General features: G+C 38.0%; 1 protein-coding gene across 2 annotated transcripts in view; it reads right to left on the bottom strand.

The window, feature by feature from the left end:
- Trim33 (tripartite motif containing 33) overlaps positions 1-19,930 on the bottom strand; it is a 90,416-nt gene that overhangs the window by 11,807 nt on the left and 58,679 nt on the right. For both annotated transcript variants that reach the window (XM_051165914.1, XM_051165915.1), the window contains exons 9-14: positions 19,344-19,618; positions 18,272-18,436; positions 14,090-14,287; positions 5,230-5,362; positions 3,443-3,506; positions 773-932 (exon numbers count right to left, since the gene is read on the bottom strand). In XM_051165914.1, the coding sequence (XP_051021871.1) occupies positions 773-932; positions 3,443-3,506; positions 5,230-5,362; positions 14,090-14,287; positions 18,272-18,436; positions 19,344-19,618 (995 nt within the window). The remainder of the gene's footprint in view (positions 1-772; positions 933-3,442; positions 3,507-5,229; positions 5,363-14,089; positions 14,288-18,271; positions 18,437-19,343; positions 19,619-19,930) is intronic.

The raw sequence follows: 19,930 nt of genomic DNA, 5'->3' as shown, positions 1-19,930 counted from the left end.
AGTCCTGGAACTTTGTAAACCAGGTTGGCCTTGAACTCACAGAGATACACACCTGCCTCCGCCTGAGTGCTGGGATTAAAGGTGTGCCCTATCACGCCAGGCTTATGGGGGCACTTTCTAAACTAGGAGTTTTAGTTGAATAGATAACATTGTTATAAACACTGAGCTAAAGTTGTAGCTCTTTAATCCAAACATTGTACCTCATAAAGTGATATGCAGAGATATCTATGTGCCAATAAAATAGGAAGAAATGTAAAAAACTTGGGCAAAAGGAATAACAAAACGTAAAATTTTTATATGAAGATGGGCTTGGACATTCCTCCATTCTGTTTTACAAATTGTATACACTGTTTCATCTGAGAATTCTAGAGAATGGTTTATAAGACAAAAAGAAAATCTTTCTATCCCAAAGTCTTTGATCAATAATCTTTCCTATGAACAACCTTAGTGTTGAGTTCCTAGGATACAAACAAGAGTTAACGGTCTGCTGTGGCCTTGAGATCCTACATGTACACTGAGACCATTAACAGACATAATTTAGCACCAAGGCGTTAGCATTAACTAAATAGAAATTCCAAGATAATATCAAGTAAGTACTTAACGCAATCAAGTCTTTTCTGATTAATTATAGCTGACTCTTAAAAGCAAAAATAAAACGAGATCTTAGCTTGTGTCAGACACAAAGATTTAAAAACAAATAAGTATGTCTAATGAGCTAGAAGATCAGGGTCGTGACTTCCTGACACCCTGTCAGATCCTGGTGGGAGCTCACCATACAGGCACTCCTCCTGCCATCCTCCGTCTTCTCTTGTTTCACAGCTCCTGAAAAGCTACAGATCTCTTCTTCAGTCCCAGGCTCCTGCTTGACCTTCACCTGATCAGACTTGAAACTATGACCACTTTTCTCAGTAGTTCTTCCGGATGAGCCACAGCTAATAAGAAACAAGTAAAAGTCACATGTTTGCTTGCATAGCATAAATAGGCGAAAGCACTATTTATTAAAGGTAATTTAGGTAGTTACCTAAAAAAGAAACGTGACAGACCTAAGCCAAGACCTTAAAATTACACTTCATGATCCAAAACACTTAAGAGTAAACTACTGAAAGAGCCTAATAAACATTTACATTTCTCCATGCCAGTACAAGTTGAGTATTCCTATCTCAAACACCTGATATTAGAGTTTTGAGATGTTTTGTCCTATTTTGAAACATTTACTATACAGAGTGAGATGCCTTGGGATAGGACACAAATGTAAACATAAAATCCATTTATATTTTTTACATATATAACCTGAAAGTAATATCGTACAATATTTTAAGTACGCCTAGCAATTTGATTGCAACCTACCGCATGAGATCAGGTATGGAATTCTCTACTTGAGGCATCATAGCATTTTAGAGCATTTCAAATTTCAGGCTAGGGATGCTCAGCCTACAGTACAAAATGTCAGTGGCTATGTCTCTTTATATAAACAGTCTCAACACTGCCACCTCAAACAGCATCAGCGGTGTTAATAAAGCCTCACAGTGATTATTTCAGATTTGGAAAGGGGACTGAAAGAGAAAAACCAGTAAATAGGAAACAACCTAGTACAAACTTACTAGAATCAATTTTTTAAAAAGTGAAGAATACAGGTACACAGCTAAAGAGGTCTATAGGAAGCACCACCGGAAGCACCAGCACCAGCACCACCACTACCACCACCAACAACAAAATTTACCACTGAGCAAAGCAACTGATAAAACTAGTATAGCTATGCAGAATGAACATTTTTCACTTACTTATTTTTCTTCTAAAAGCACTGGCTTTTTAAAATACTAAAAAGCTAACCAAGTACTTTTAAAGGAACACCTTTCAAATATAAATTAAAAATGTAAAACCCTAATTCCCTAAATCAGTTAAAATTTTAAATTGTATTAAATTATACAAAGTATAGAACAGTTAAAAAAAATGCCAATATTATGCTTAATCTTAAAATTGTATTTCTTAGCTCTTTCCACTGAAAGGCTTAAGGAAAATATGGAAAATTTAGAAGTGATGAGTGCCCTTAATAGCTACAAGAAGAACATCAAAATCATGTTGAAATATAGAGATTCATAAAAGCAATAACAGTCGAGCTGGGCACGGTGGCACATGCCTGTGATCCAGTACATAGGGAGGCTGAGGCAGGTGGATCTATGTGAGTTTGAGGCCAGCCTGGTCTACAAAGCAAGTCAAGGACAGCCAGGGCCACACAGAGAAACAAACTCTTGGGTCACTGAAGCAAACTGGGAATCAGCTCATCATAAAAATCAATAAAGAAAATTTATCTTGCTTAACTCAGTAATTGACAAAGTTTCATTATAAAAGTATTCTAAAGTAATAAACAATTACCAAAATAATATTTTTAAACCAGCAAAGGCACTTGTCACCAAGACCAACAACTTGAATTTGATCTTAAGGATCCACATAGTAGTAAAAGAAAGCTCACTCCCCATAAACTGCCCTCTGATCTGCATGTAGGCACGAATGCACACCAGGCAAATTTGGAGCTCATCGGCTGGTCAGCTAGCCAGACAAATCTGAGCTCCAGGCTCAATGATCAAGACATTTTATGTCATCTCTGGCCTCCACACACATGCACTGCCCACATGCATACAAGCTACACATAAAACCAAAAAGACTGCCTCCATGGAAGCACACAGTACAATTCAAATATTGTTTCTTCCTAATTAAAACCTTAATTCCAATAAAAATCTCCCTTATTTTTGAGTGAGTGAGCGTGTGTGTGTGTGTGTGTGTGTGTGTGTGTGTGTGTGTGTGTGTGTGTGTGTTGTGTGTAAAAAAGGAGGCAATAGCTGGGCAGTAGTTGCACACGCCTTCAATCTCAGTACTTGAGAGGCAGGGGCAGGAGGATCTCTGAGTTCAAGACCAGCCTGAGACCAGAGTAAGTTCTAGGACAGCCAAGACTACACAGAGAAACCCAGTCTCAAAACAAACAAACAAATAAACACACACACAAAACAACAAAATGAGGCAAACTAAATAACAATAATAGAAAGTCTAAATAGAGGAACTTCTACAGCTGCAAAAAATAAACTCATGCTTATGGAAACCCATCTGTTGAGGACAGTGCACATGGCTTATTTAAACGTGGTTGCAAGAAATGATTTGCTTTTTTGCCACCATACACACACACACAAAAATGGGAACTTTAATAATAACTGGATCTAAACAGTACTGAATAGTTACAAGCAAAATGACATAATTCCTGGGATTTGTTTAAAATAATCCAGACAAGGGATTAGAGAAGATTACAAAGGAAAGAAGATTGTGCATTAACTAATGTACTGACTATTGAAAGTGGGTATATAAAAATTAGCTTATTTATTAATTATATTTGGAATTTTTCTTAGTTAAAAAAGTTGTACGTAACATAATACTGGGGAAAAAAGTTACTCACCTGCCTCGACTTCCAGTGCTAGAAGTACTAGGGGGTCTCACAGGTGTGTGAGAATTGGATAAGCCTAAAAAACAGCAGGTCAAACTGAGTATCAGAACGCTCAGACTTTGTAACCCAATTCAAGAGGAATTCTTATAAATAAAGACAGTTGTAAAGTCAGAGACGGCAAATATAACATTAGTAAACATCAACCAGTTCCTTACAGCTGAGTTCAGACATGACGGTAGAATCCTTTTCCAACTGCTCTTCCATAAGCAAAAAGCAGCAGACTGAGAAAACTGTCATTTCTTCACATCACAAAATAGTCTATTTAGTCCTTTACTCTTTTTAAAAAACTGAGAAAGTTTTTCCTTACACAGCCCACACTAGCCTTAAACTCTCGGCTGTCCACTGCCTCCATCTGAGGTTATAGGCGCACACAAGCCAACCAGGGATTTATCCTTCTTAATGTCCTGAAAAAGAAATTCTGAAATTCAATACAGTAATTCAAAAAATGTTAATATATATCTCCTGTAAAAATGCCAGGGTGGCGGTGCAGGCCCTTAATCCTAGCACTGAGGAGGCAGAGGTGGATCTGAGTTCAAGGCCCATTTGGTCTACACAGAGAGAAACCCTGTCTCAAAACACAGACAATTAAATAAAAGACCATGTTTACATCTGAACTATTTTTCCTCCAGAAATGAGATGTTGTTTTAGTTAAAAAACAAACAAACAAACAACCCCCCCCAAAAAACCAAAAAACAAAACAAAACAAAAAATCCACTTAGCTTACTTCAGAGCTGGATGTAGCAGTTTATGAATGTAATCCCAGCACCTGAGAGCCTGAGCTAAGAGTTCACCTACTTACTTCAGTTAGATAGTAGCCTGGACTACACTGTGAGACTTCCTTCCAAAAATCAAAAAAAAAAAAAAAAGGGGGGGGGGGGAGTATACTCCATAATGACTTGACTGTTAGCCTATTTGGCATTATTCCAATCATGACTTTTGAATGTCTCAGCTAAAATCACATGATAGTAGAAACAATAAATCTGAGTTTGAGGCAAAAATCACACTTTACAAATATCTTAATTGTTAAAGGCAAATTTAAGCTTTTTATTTTAAAATTATAACTTGAAACTTCATATTAACCAACTTTGTTAAATAATTTTCACTATTTTAAAACTGTTTTGAGTTTAAATTTAAAAACTCAGTTCATCATCTAAATGTAAAACACACGACACAAAAAGGTAACAGACTCTAAACCCACCAAAGAATGAGTGCAGTGTGGTTGGATGCTTCAGAGCTGTCAAGAGACAGGATATAGGTATACTTAGCATCGCTCTAGTTAGCTACAGATTCAACGTCATTTAAACCTGCATGCATGCAAATGTGAACAGTCAACAGACCTCGAGCAAAGCAAATTATCTTCATACTCGAGCGGGCCTCATGTAGCCAGCTGAAGCCCTGGCAAAGGTGGAGCTGTTCCTTGCAGTTACTTGCCTCATTTTACTCTGGGACCTAGTCTCCATCTTGCTAAAATGCCCTGCAGATTTCAGACTTGCCAATACCCACAATCACATAAACTCATGTGAGGCAATTCCTTAAGATAATTCCCTGTCCTCTTCCTTCCTCCCTATTACATCATTTGTGTGGCGTGTATATACATATGACACATATACTACCCATACACCTCCCTCTTTCTTTCTTTCTTTCTTTTTTTAAACCTGAACCGGATACCAGAAGACAGCCCTCACTCTCCAACTCCCGGCTTAAGGTGTTAGAGTAATGAAGCGATACCCCTGTTTTACCTGAAGATCCAGGTGACAGCGCGGAGGGTCCTGGAGAAGGATTCATGGTACTTGTAGGCTGTGGGGGAAGATGACTGCCTGAGATGTATCTACTCAGAAGATTATCTAAACTACTTGAGCCAGCATCTTCCAACTAAAAAGAGATAAAAGTAGATTTGTTCTGATTAAACTGAGGATGAAGGAGTTACTGTCACTGTTGATATTCACTGTGCTGTACGTTTACAGATTGTTCAATATCAAGTTCAGCCTAAGTGTTGCTTCCTTAGGCTATTCTGAGAACTCATACAGTATAAAGTTTATGTGACTGATACTGTAATTTATATTACACAACAGATATCCAGCTGCTAAGGCAAACTTAAAAATCCACTAAGCACTGTCTGTGCAACTACAAAAACAGTTCTGACATACTAATACTTGACTTCATTTTCTCAAAATTGCTGGAGTACCCTTGTCCTCAGTCTCTGTCCCTTGATTTTAGAGTTCCATCACAATAATTCACTCAAAGAGAAATAGATGTCAAAACCCAACTTTAAGGTTTGACAAGTTCTTCTATCAGCATCCTGCCTGGCAAAAATGCATCACTGTACACACAGGAAAGAAAAGGGACAGGAAATCTAAACTCATTTCATAGTCTGAGGCAGAAGGATACGGTCAGACAGTCCTCCCCCTAAACCAAGCCAACCAACCAAAGAGCAAACCCACATCAGTTTCCTGTCTTAAAATAAGCCATCTGCCCTACAGAATGTGATGCTTAAGTGAGAAAGCATTTACACAAGTAAAAGGACATAAGTGTTGAAAGTATCTGAAAATCCACATTATTCCTAAGAAACTGTCAAGTTATTGTTAATTGTTAATCTTGTTTATTCTATTTATTCCCACATTTGTTTCTTTTTTCAACCTGTTCTCTAGACAAAGGTAAAATTATTTCTTATGCAAATCTATTTCTGGCTTAAAACAAAGCTATGCATTTATTGCCTACTCTTTTCCTCCTAAAAGTGAACTAATTTTTACAGCAATAAAACAAATGATGGTATGAAGTTACAGATTTTGGAGAAACCCAAAGCAGAACTGAAAACTAAGAATGAAGCAGGCTACGATACAACACAGGCAGGAGAGGATCCTCCTAAAAAGCAAAAATGACTTCCCAAACCCTTAAAAACACACAAACAAAAAACCCAAGCCAGTGACAAGTAAGGCTAACATAAAAAAAGGTTAACTTAATCAGAACAAAAAGTAATAGTCTGTCTGTCTAACTTGTGAGCATAGCTATTGGTTAAACATCCACTTATTAGCTCTAACTTTAGGAGAATCCTTAGCTGTAATTCAAGTTAAATATAAGTAACTTAAGATGAGAGCTTTTTGTTGTTTTTTATTTCATATATTTAAATATTTATTATTATTATTATTTTAATGTGTAAAAGTGTTTTGCCTGCATTTATGTGCACCATGTGTGTTCCTGCAGAGGTCAGATGAAGGCACTGGAATTCTGAGGCACCATGTGGGTGCTGAACATTCATCTCCAGTCCTCTGTGAGAACAGCACATGCTCTGAGCTATCTATCTCTCCAGCCCCAGAAAGAGTGCTGCAAACCACATAAAAACAAACAGGGAAAATAACAACCCTATACCACTCCTTTTATATTCTCTACCTACAATGTCTCTCTAGCTAATTGACAGCCCTGAAGTTGAAGAAGTCAACAGATCAGGAAGTAGACATGAACCCCATCATCGAGTTAAAAGTCATCTAACTAGTTGGATGGTAGGGAAGCAAAGGAGTCACAAAGATCTCTGTGACTTACAGGCCAGCCTAGCCCACATGGTAAGTTCCAAGGCAGCCAGAGCAACATAGTGAGACTCTATCTCAAAACAAATAAACTAATTAAAATAAAGGTGTTTAAAAACCATCTAATTGGAAAAATATCAAATCATTTGTTATTAAATATACTTAGTACTATCTCCAAATAACTGCATGAGTGTTACCTAAGTTGCATAACTAATTTGTGGTGTAAAAGGAAAGGCAACACAAAAGAAATATGCTGACCTCTTACAGAAATAAACAAAACAAAGAATAAACTCAAGATGAAAACCAAGCCAGTGGATGGTTGCACACCTATAAGCTCTGTGAAGAAGGCTGAGCCGGGGACTACCTGCTTGAGGCCAGCCTAAGTGGCTGCCTAGTGAGGCTGCCTCAAAACAATGTGGGCAGTGTGGGGACAGGGTTCATAAAGAATAAAGGAGAGAAAGGGAATTAAGTCACAATGATGTCACTTTACCTACCAGACTGGCACAGATAGAGACTGATTTGAATCCAATGTGGGAAGGTCATACAGAAATGGATACTCTAAAATGCATAAGCTGGTAGGGCTGAGATGAACACAACTGGTGCCAACCACACCCAACACCCCACACCTCAGTTCAGTCTCTAGCAGTGTCAAATGAACAAATGAACTACCGAAAGAGCAAGCTGGTCCAGTAATATATATTTGACTTGCCCTGAAATGAACTCTTTTTCCAAGTGATCACAGCACTTTGTATCCCCAGTAACTGTGTAAGGAATCGGATTCTCCACTTTCTCACCAATAGTACAGATACTATGCAAAGTGTCAGACGTCATTTCCATTGTGACTAATATTGATTTTTCAAATGAACAGCTTTTTATTTATTTGGTTTTTTTACTTCTGTTTGTTAATGAATGTTTGCCTACATGAATATAATATATGCACCATATGCATGCCTAGTACCCAACAAAATAAAGTATCATGTAGTTTTAAAAACAAGGAAGCAGTGCGTGGCGCACACCTTTAATCCCTCTGCGAGGCAGAGGCAGGCAGATCGCTGTGAGATCGAGGACAGCCTGGTCTAGAAAGAGAGTCCAGGACAACCAAGGCTACACAGAGAAACCTTGTCTTGAAAAACCAAAACCAAACAAATACCTCCCCCAAACCAAAACCAACAACCAAAGAAACAAACAAACAAAAAAACACCCCAAAACAAAAAAACAAGAAGGGTTTAGCTCGGTGGTAGAGTACTTGCCTAGCAAGGCCCTGGGCCCTGCAGGCGGGCGGGGGGTGGGGTGGGGTGGGGTATACTGTAGAATACATGCCTCCAATGGAGGATAGGCTCTTGTGAGCCCCCTGTAACCTCCCCGCTCGCCAGAGTCTGATCATTTACATCAGAGCAAGGAAAAGTATGGGTGTACACACACACACACACACACACAGAGAGAGAGAGAGAGAGAGAGAGAGAGAGAGAGAGAGAGAGAGAGAGAGAGAGAGAAAGCGATAGGAACTGATGACAAGGAAATGGGATATTTTATAAAGTCTACAGAGGCCCTTTAAACTCTGAAAACCCCACAGGTAATAGAATATTCTTTCCCTCCCTCCTCGCCTACTATTAAGTTCTCCAAATCTAAGGTCATTGTTGAACTACGCGTCCCTTACGCAGCTTACAAAGCCCCGTGCACCCACTTCCTGCTGTCTCTAGACGCCTTCCCTGACATTTCTGTTTCCTTTTCCTTCCCACACTAGCCTTATTTTTGCTCTTCAAAAGCTCCTTTGTAGCTGAGTGGTGGTGGCACACTCAACAGACGGAGGCAGGGCGATCTCTATCAATTCAAGGACAGCATGGTGTATCGGGAAATTTCCGGACAGAAAGGGCTACATGGACAAACCCTGTTTAGAAAAACCAAAACAAGCTCCTTTCTACCTCATCGAGCTTTGGAATTTTGTTCCTTTTGCCTCATACAATTTATTCCCAACACCTCATTTCCTAATTCTCACCCAGCCCACAGGTTCCAAGGAAGTTTAACACTTTACTAGATTTAATTCGTGCTTTCCTCTTTAAAAAACAAACACAAGTAAGATTTTAAACATATGTGTTCTTCTACCAGCAAGCTCCATGTCAGCAAGCCTCTCTTGTCCCCACTATTCCTCAAGAAAGGTGCTTAACGTATTTGTCAAATAAATAATTATGTTTCCCTTTAAATAAACTCTCTTGGTTCCTCCTCCTAAAGCTACTTTATAATAATAGGAGGCAAAGCTAATCATAACTATTAATATTTATTAAACATTTACATTGCAGATACCAACTTAAATCTCCCTGGTAAGCCTATGAGGTAGATTCTAAGAGACTCAAACATTTAAGAAATTAAAGAGTGGCAAGCAAGGCCAATATTTAAGAAACCACAAGCTCTAATTTCATTGTACTATACTGCTGGCTGTATTACAACCAAGTGATGGATGCCTGGTGCTTTTGCATGCATAGTGCCTCCTGCCTGGAGTTTCTACCATGAATACCTGAGACTCTTATCCCTCAAACCCACGTTGAAGATAGTTTCATATAAAGTCTGACTTCTACACATAGGGAGCTTGGCACGGTCTTCTGCTCTTCTACCGATATCATTATACTCAAATGAAGAAGTAACCTCAGGTTTTGAACATGCCTAGAAAACTATATCCCTATGAGAAAACCTTTGAGATCAAAGACTGTTTCTCTTTGTTCTTTAGACAACCAGTACTTAGGGCCTAATATGTGGCAAGTTGCCAAATCTTCGAAGAAAATGTACTATAGTATAGTGATGCATGTTTTCAGGAACATGTAGTCTTTAGACTGCAGTATACTGAAATTCTGGCCTTGAACCTAGTAACTATTTTACTAATCATGAAGAAATTACTACATTCTGCCAAAATACATTACTGTTGTAAACATGGCCAATTGAGAACACACACTATTACTGTACATGAAACATTAAAATATGAAGCACTCTGGTTTCTATTTACTACCGCCTATTAACTTCTCATGGAAGCAAACTGTATTTTGTTTTTCAACAATTTTCACTTTAGGACCACCAACATGGCACAGCAGGGTGGAAGCATTTGTTGTACAATCTGCATTTAATCCATGGAACCCGTGCAAGGCATGTAAAACCCCGCAAGCTTGTTCTCTGGTTCCCACATACTTGTATGCTGTGTGTACACTTGTACGTACACACACACACACACACACACACACACACACACACACTCTGCACAATAACAATTTAATTTTAAATCTTCACTTTATTATTTTCTGGCTACCTGTCAAAGTTATAACATCTTAGTAAAAGGGCTATTAATATAGTTGTTAATTCCTAACCACTTCCATTTGTCTCTCTTGCCTGCACTCCCAGTACAGTATTGTCACATCCAATTATCGTCATGCTGACCAACCAAACCACAGAACCACACAGTATATTCATCTACTCAAAGTACAAATGAGCTGTTTTCTGGATTGTGCAAAATAGGTCAGTCTGAGACTTCATCTCTATATTCTATATTAAACTTACCATTTCTACTATTTATTTACTTTGATTAATGTTAATGTTGGATTTTTTTCTATGTGAATTCTTAATTTAGTCTAATTTTAGCTGTACTACATAACTTATTGAAATATCATTATATATGTGAATGGCACAGTTCAAATCAGTGTCTTGGAACACATGACTATATGGAGTTTTAACCATTTTTCTAAATTCCTATTGACTTAATGATGCCAGTCACAACACAAAGCCATTACTCATGTGATTGATGTTGCTGATGCAAACAAACCTGAGACATAAAAAATTTTGTAAAAGTATAACACAATTACATACAGCACATAGCACTTGATAATGAAAACTAATCACTGCTACTGATACTAGGTATTTACTGTATTTTTGTTGCTATTTGATAGCCCCTGTATAAGAAAATGTTACAGCAGGGTATGGTGGCACATGCCTGTAATCCCAGTACTCGGGAGACAGAGGCAGGTGGATCTCTGTGAGTTCAAGGCCAGTCTGGCCTATAAATGAGTCCAGGACAGCCAAGGCTACACAGAGAAACCCTGTCTCATAAAAACAAAAAACAGAAAACTTTACGACCTGGTATGGTGGTTCATGTCTTTAATTCCAACACTTGAGAGGCAAAGGCAGGTGGGTCTCTGAGTTGGGAGGCCAACTTGGTCCACATGAGTTCCAGGACAATCAGGGCTATAAATTGAGGATTTGTCTTTCAAAACAAGAAGGAAAAAAGTAAGGTAGGTAGGTAGATTGCTTGTACATGCTAGATAGCTAGAGAAGTCACATGCCCAAACCAAGGTTTACAGTTAAAAATGTTTACCAAGCTGGGTGTGGTGGTCTTTTTTTAAAAACCTTATAGGTTTTTTTAATTATATATTACGCTTCCCGATTTTGTGTCGTTATGGGATTTGTGTGGTGTGAATATATGTGCCTCTGCATATATGTGCTCCTTGTGGGTTCCCTACCCCTTCCCCACTTGGCTGCCTTTCTTTTTCCTGTCCATCTGCTTTGTCCTACTCAGGTTTTGTTTTGTTTTAAATACTTCATCTTAGAAAAATAACTTACACAAAAAGTAAAATTATAGACCAGTCGTTCTCAAACAGTGGGGGGCAACCCCTTTAGCTATCCTGGGTATTAGGTATTTACATTATGGAGGAGCAAAATTACAGTTATGAAGTAGCAACAAAATAACTTCATGTTTGGGGCTCACTACAACACAGGAACTATATTAAAGGGCAGCAGCATTAGGAAAGTTGAGAACCACTGATGTAGACAGTAGCCCACAGGCATATTATTTCTTTACAGGTAAAAAGTAGAAACCAGAATATCCATCACAACTAATGCATGAACAGGCTGTGACAGATCCAAAGCCAGGAACAGGCACAGGCTATGTGTTTATAATCCTACTGTGTGAGAGAATGAGGTAAAAAATCACTTTGGGGACAACCTGGGCTACATGGTGGATTCCAGGCCATATTATTCTATATTTCAAGACGCTATCTTCAAAAGAAGGAAAAAAGAGTATTCTACACAACAGAACATTATTCAGCCACAGAAGGAACTAAGATATAATAATATAGACACCTGGTAAATAATATGAAAGTGAAAAAAGGCAAGCATAAAAGGCCACATATTTTATCGACACAGAATGGCCAGAGTAACAGAAACAGAAGAGTTATTAATGGTTTCTAGGAGCCATTAAAGAAGGAAACAGAGTGCTGGGCATGGTGGCGCACACCTTTAATCCCAGCACTTGGGAGGCAGAGGCAGATGGATTGCTGTGAGTTGGAGGCAGGCCTGAACTACAAAGTGAGCCCAGGACAGCCAAGGCTCCACAGAGAAATTGTCTCGAAAAACAACAACAACAACAACAACAACAAGGAAACAGAGAATGACTGGCAATATAATATATTTTTAATTTTTTGTTTATATTTTTGAAACAAACAAACAAAAAAAGCTAGAATTACAGGTGACAGCCAAACAATATTGCAAACATATGACAAAGAGTAACTTTTCAGCCAATCTCAACTATCTTCTTGGTGTTGCTATGGATAATAAAACAGTCTAAATTTAGAAGCAGGAGTCTGAATCAAATTCCAATTACTACATACATAGGAAAACCATTCAGCACTCTCTCCTTGTAGATAGCAATATTACACATTCTAACAAGTGATCTCAAGATTCAAAGCACACTGCTCAAGAAAGCATCCTGTTATTAAGTTAACTGACAAAAATGCAACTTTCTAACTTACATTCCAAAAACTATTCCAAACTGGTTTAACTCTTTCAAACCAGAACTATTACCATTTCCTCTGCCAAAGAGAGAGGTCTTCCTACATCAAGAAATTATGATAGAATAAAAGAACCACGAGAAGTCAGTGGTTTCAAGTAACTTTGAAGTTATAAGAGGACACACAATTTAAGACTTTCACACAGCCAGATACTGGCGGCTCATGCCTTCAATCACAGCCCGGGAGGCAGAAAGAGCTGTGACCTCAGTGACTCTGAGGCCAGCCAGGGATACATACTAAGAACCTGCCTCAACAAAACAAAATGATCCTACTGTTTCAGCAGCTTCACCGCTCCTTGCTGCCATGGTGACCTCCAACTCTAATACTCATACAATAAGGGGAAATAACCACATAATCCTCAAATACTTTATTTACATTTAAGAAAACTGTTTTAATTCAGATGAGCTGGGAATTTCAAAAGGTACCAAAGACTCGTATCATTAGGGAAATTTCTCAGCTTAAAGAAATGAGAAACCTCAGAGGCACTGTGCAAGTCATATTCTCTTTTTCACCATCATTTCTTCCCTTTTAAATTATCTCCCAAAGTGCCTGATATCTAAACACAATTTTCCCACACAACATTTCAACACAAGCCTTTCTCTACCCACCTGGTTTATTCGAGTAACGGACTGCCCTTACTTATGGCTCTAAAATCAGAGTAACAAAAGACAAGACCCCATTTTGGTTCTGAACCTCTTCTAGGTTCCAAATTCTTATCATAAAGCAAGCATATTATTTGATTGATATCTGCCTTTGGAAAGTGCTTTAAAAACTGTGAAGAATGGCATATCAACAAAGCTAGTATTGGTCCATTAGATGGATTCTTAACTTGGAATATTCAGTTTCTTCTAACTTTAAAACATAGAAGAATGCTAGTTTCAGCACTAACTTTTCTTTTTTAATCCTTTCTTCTTTTTTTAAAAAAAAGGATTTATTTATCTATCTTACATATATGAGTGCTTTATCTGCATTTACACCTGCATGCCAGAAAAGAGCAACAGATCCCAGCATAGATGGTTGTGAGCTACCCCATATGGTTGCTGAGAATTGAACTCAGGATGTCTGGAAGAGCAGACAGTGCTCTTAACAACTGTCTCACCAGCCCCCGAGCACTGTAACTTTAAACTTTACATGTGTTTCCTCTACTCTTCAGACGCTTCAAGGAAATATTGGTCCTGAAACTAAAGAAAATCTAAAATATGTATTTTCTTCAATTAGTATGCATTTTAAATGATACATTCAGCTTAAATACAAACCTGTATGGGTGGAATATCTGGCAACGATGGCAGGTTTTCTGGATTGGTGACTGATGGGATTAGCTCTATTGCTGTAACAGAAGGGCTGGTGGGACCCCGGTTTGCATTTGCCATAGTTGCTGTGGTGGGGCTGGTTGGGTTGATTGGGTTGTGTGCTGAGACGACAGGAAAGGGTCCAGCATGCCCTGGGTTTGAGTGCTGTTTAAGAAAGAAGGTATTATTATTATGTGCTCTGGCAGCGTCTCGGAACCATGCCTTAGCAACAATTGTAACTATTTTTAGTGTATCTTTTCCGAACTGAAAGTGCCTGTAGCCTGACAAAGTGGGGCCTTTTGAACTTATGCAAGAGAATAGTTTGAACTAGTCCTTTCATTTTTCACTCATTTTTATGTACTATCTAGGGAAAAACAGATTTGTCAACCTGTCAGCCTACTGATATGATCTTCAGAACAAGGGTATATGAAGAAGATATGGAGGCCACCAAGTCTGCAAATAGCAGGCCATAGAAGGCAGTTCTAAAGACATTCCACTTTAATACTTCAATCTTCTAGTTAATGAAAAAGAACCACAAAATGTAACTGGATATGGTAGAAAGAATGATGAATTTTAGAAAGGAACCAAGACATTGATTTCTGGCTCTAATACTATGCAGTTTTGGTTTGTTTTTTGTTTTTGTTTTTGTTTTGAGACAAGGTTTCTCTATGTAATAGTTCTGGCTGTCCTGGACTCACTTTGTAGACCAGGCTGGCCTCGGACTCACAGCGATCCGCCTGCCTCTGCCTCCCGAGTGCTGGGATTAAAGTTGTGCACCACTATGCTCAGCTACTGTGCAGTTTTAAACAGTCACATAATCTCAATAATTCTGAATTATGAATAAATAATCCTTTACTAATTTCATTATGAGGGCTATTATAAGGATTATTTAAGGTCATGCATGTGTAGGTCTTTGGAAATAAGTTACTATACATATACAATTAAATCATATAAAATCTAAAAACTAAAAATGCCAACACTGACTTCTGAAAAGAACGCCCCAAAACCTAGCAGCTAGTTAGTCTGATTCTGTTTCATTTGTACTCTTTCCAATGTAGAACCTTGTTACATACAATTCTTGAAAGCACCCCAAGAACTAAGGAGTATATGGGTATCTCAATAGTTAGAAGGAAATCAGTATCTTCAACCTTCCTAAGTATTATTTTTTAAACATGTATGATGGTCTTTTCACTACTGTGCTCTCATTTGACAAAGTAATTGCATAATGCTAACAAATATGAGAGAAAAACTAAAACCAAATAGTAAAGTTAAACAAAGGCACAAATGGAAAAGGCTTCGGTATTAAAGATGGGCTAATGATGCAGACTAACAAAAATGAAGAGCCAAAAAGCCCTGACTAGTGAAGCAGAACTATGAGGACAGCTGTTACAAAATGTTCAAAAGACTGACAAATATTTTTGTAATAAAATTTTAACTCACCAATTACGTATTTTGTCAAGTTTTGTAAACATTACATAAAAACAAAAACTCAAAATAAAAATCAATTATTCTTATTCTAATAGTAATAGTAAGCAAGCATATAGCCGAAAAGGCAAAAATTCTAAGAAATATATACATTAAAGAATTTTATATTACCTGATTCTTTATTTTAGATTTATTTTATATGTATGAGTGCTTGAGTGTATGTATGTGCATCACACTGTGTGCAGTGGCCGCAGATGTCAGTAGAGGGCAACACATACGTTGGAAATGGAGTTACAGTTTGAGCAGTCACATGGGTGCTGGGAATTAAACCCAGGTTCTCTATAAGAGTGGAAGTGCTCTTAATTGCTGAGCCATCTCTCTAGCCTTGTTACAGCTTATTATTAAACCAAATAAACATATTTTGTTTCCATAACTGTGTATAAATAATGAAATGATAACTTTTCAACAAGAAGGTTTTAAATCTTAAAAAAGCCTTCATTATCACTCAATTTAACAACATTTCCTGTTAAAAATTTTTTTCTACAGAAAATTACAAAAGGTTAACTTGTCTGTCAGATATAAACACAGAAGATAAAATTCTATAGAAGTAGGAAGAAAAAAAAAAAGAAAGAAAGAAATTCAAGTCCAAGGAGAATAGTCTGTAAGTTTTTTTTTTAATTTTCTTCTTCTTCTTTTTTTTAAGATTTACTTATTTTATGTGTATGGGTGTTTCCCCAGCATGTGTATCTAGACACCACATGCATTGTACCTCAGAGACCAGAAAAATGTAAGGTTTCCCTGAGACTAGAGTTGCAGATGTTTGTGAACAACCATGTGGGTGCTGGGAATCAAACCTCGAAGGGCAGCTAGTGCTCTTAATCACTGAGCCATCTCCCCATTCCCACTTTCTCTCCGCGCATGCGCGTGTGTGTGTACACGTGCGCACACGAGTTGGCACCAGTGTGGAGGTCAGAGGACAAAGTTACAGAATTTGGTTCTCTCCTTCCATCCTGCAGTGTTTCTGAGGAGAAAATTCAAGTCAGGTGACAAATGACTTCACCTGCTGAGACATCCTACACACACTATTTTTAGTTTTCAAATCAAAATTTACAATATGCTAGAGTAGTTTGGTACTACTTACAAATGTATAAGTGTTTTACGCAAAGTGAGAGAACATTTTTCACAATTATTTCTGGGTGTACTTTTGGCTAAAAAGCTGGGGAATCATTGCTCTAATTGTTTAACAGTCCAAATGTTAAACATGTGGACTGAATACTTAACTTGAATTTATCCTATTTTTCCTTCTGGAAATTATTTGATTCTATTTAAGATTTATTAGTTTGTCATGTAGGTGGGTATGCCTGAGTTTATATGGACCACACATATACAGGAAGAGGTGCTGGGTCCCCCAGAACTGAAGGCTACAGATAACTGTAAGCTGCCATGTGAGTGCTAGGAACTGAATTTGCTGTCTGCAAGAGAACAGTAAGTGCTCATAGTCCAAGCCATCACCAAACTCCCCTCCCCCAAACCCTAGTCCAGTAGTTATAACTCAAAAGTTGTTACAGCAACACCACCACTGCACTTTAAACTAACCCGTGATTTTAACAGCCTATACAATATGCTTGTTTAATTTTTGAGACAAGACCTCTATAGACCAGCCTGGCTTCCAATTCATATACTTCTACACTGCCTTCCGAGTCCTAGGGTTACAGGTATGTACTACCACACTCAGCTCAAAGCATGTTCACGTTTTGAGAACACACTCAAGGAGTTTTAAGAAAAAATAATGAACTATATTTTTAATTTGAAATACTGTTTTTTTAAAAAGTGGCTTCATTTTATAGTAAGTTTATATAGTATTTATATAATTATATAAAGAATATAAGTCTGTCTCTAAATCACTAATGTTTGCATGTTACTTTATTTGTTTATTTATATGCATGTGTGTGCCTGCATGAGTTTCTTTGCAACATATGTACAGTACTCTCAAGAGTCAGAAGATGGTGCTAGATCTCTTGGAACTGGAATTACAAGTGGTTTTGAGCTGCCAGGTAAGTGCTAAGAACCAAACACAGGTCCTCCGCAAGAGTAGCAAGTGCCTTTAACCATTGTGCCATTTCTCCATCCCTACCTAGTTGGCTTCTGAGACAAGTCTAATGTAGCCTAGGCTGGCTTTGAATTTGCTATCAAACCAAGGATAACTTTAATCCTCCTACCTCTACCTCTCTAGTGTTAGGATAACAGTCACAGCCATTAAACCCAGCTTAAGTTACTTGGCAATATTCTAAAAAAGAATAATACCTGAGTATAGAAAAGGAAAAAAAAAAAAAAAAATAAGCACCCATTTTGCTAGTCACATTATTTAAAGATTTCTTTGTTATCCAGATAAAACATCATGTTAAAAGTGTAGTAACAATATCAGAAAATTAAAACTCTAATCTTGATTTTCAGAATTACTATTGCTGACTAATGGTAAATCCTTGATTTGCCTTTTACTCTGTAGATATAGAGTTGTTAACCAGAGTATTTTAATCCCTAGCATGTGATAAGTTTAAAGAGACAAATCTTTATGTGTATGTACATTTTTGTGAGACAAGCAAATAAATAAAAAACATCAGATTATCAGAAACATTAAAGACCTACACCAACAACTAATTATGAAAAATAATGTCTGTTACTTTTAAAATTGTATGACTCTTACAAATGTAACTCTAGGCATACTTGTCTTTGGAGGTGTGGCTGCATCATGGAATACTGAGGACCGCTGTGCCTGGGTATCCCTGGTATTCTGGCAGCATTCTGAGCCAGTCTCATTTGATGGGCTTGAAATGCTCCACAGTTCATGTTGCCTCTTTGCATTGTTTGCACACTGATCAATCTTGGAGGCTATAAAAAGTAGAAATTGCAATTCATACAATATTTCCTTTCACTTTTAAAGACAGGGTTTCTCTGTACAGCTCTAGCTGCCTAGCTGTCCTGGAACTCACTCTGTAACCAGGCTGGCCTTGAACTCAAGAGATTCACCTGCCTCTGCCTCCTGGGTGCTGGGATTAAAGGCGTGTTCCACCATGCCCAGCTGATAATAGTATTTCTACAAATTTACATGAAATGTTAAAGTAAGAGATAGAACAGAAAGGTATAAAGCAAATAATATTTGCTATATTCTTTTTTAAATATTTATTTATTTATTATTTGTACAATATTCTGCCCACATGTGTGGCTGTATACCAGAAGAGGGCATTCAACCTTATAAGAGATGGTCATGAGCCACCATGCGGTGGCTGGGAATTAAACTCAGGACCTTTGGAAGAACAGATGGTGCTCTTAACCTCTGAGCCATCTCTCCAGCCCCAAGCCATATTCTCTTTTCCAACCACAGTACGTACAGAACTGGTAATGACTATAAAAGTGTTTCTATCTACATTTTCTGGGATGAAGAAAGGGAGGGCGGACTGTGGAGTTAACAATACTGAGCGAAGCAGCATATAAACAAGAAAAGAGCAAAGATAAGAATAAGTTGAGCAAATGCTGAAAGTGTGCATGAGATCTTAGAAACAATCTGATTCTTTGGCTCACAATTTTATGCAGGTCACAGAATATATGATATAGAGGGAACAAATGTCACTGCTTCTCATGATCTTACTTAACAACTTTATTCTTTTAAACTTTTCCCAAATCTCTGACCTTTGAATTCCACCGCGTAACTCCAGATGTCTAAATCATGTACACGGAATGAAGTGTAGTCTTGTGATCTTCTTGATTTCTATCAATAATGCATGGACACAATGCTTACCTGCTGTTGTAGCATCTGTGGGGCTGCTTGCCTAGGATGCTGCTGTGTTGTTGCTGTTGTTGTTGGTACGGGAGCTGGCGGCTGCTGCATTCTCATCTGTTGTAACTGCTGATGTTTCTGTGCATACACTTGTTGCTGCATGTGCTGGAGCCGAAGCTGTGCTAAATTAATCTGTCCAGGGGTTTTACTAATGTGGTTTGTCCCTGGAGGAACTTGCCCAACTACAACATTAGGAGTATAACCAGGAGCTGGCTTATTCTCTATTACTAGATTACCTAAGGGTTTAAAAACATAAGAAGGATTTACAAATAATCAGCTAAACTGCCCACCTTAAAGATGAATTACTATCTTTTCCTGCCTCTGAGAATTAGCATCTCAGAGATTCCAACAGAACAGCACAGATGAGAGCTAAGTTTAATGACAGTAATTAGAAACCAAATAGATTCCAAAGCCTCTTAAACCCTTCCACAAATAAGCACATTATTCAGGATACACTATCTGTGCATGAGCGCACATGAGTGAGTGAGTGAGTGTGTGTGTGCGCGCGCGCGCGCGGGCACTTATAGATGCATTTTGGGGGTGGATGA

Source organism: Acomys russatus, chromosome 23 (genome assembly GCF_903995435.1).
Source record: "Acomys russatus chromosome 23, mAcoRus1.1, whole genome shotgun sequence".
Taxonomy (NCBI): Eukaryota; Metazoa; Chordata; class Mammalia; order Rodentia; family Muridae; genus Acomys; species Acomys russatus.
This window is presented reverse-complemented; position numbering and strand designations above follow the sequence as displayed.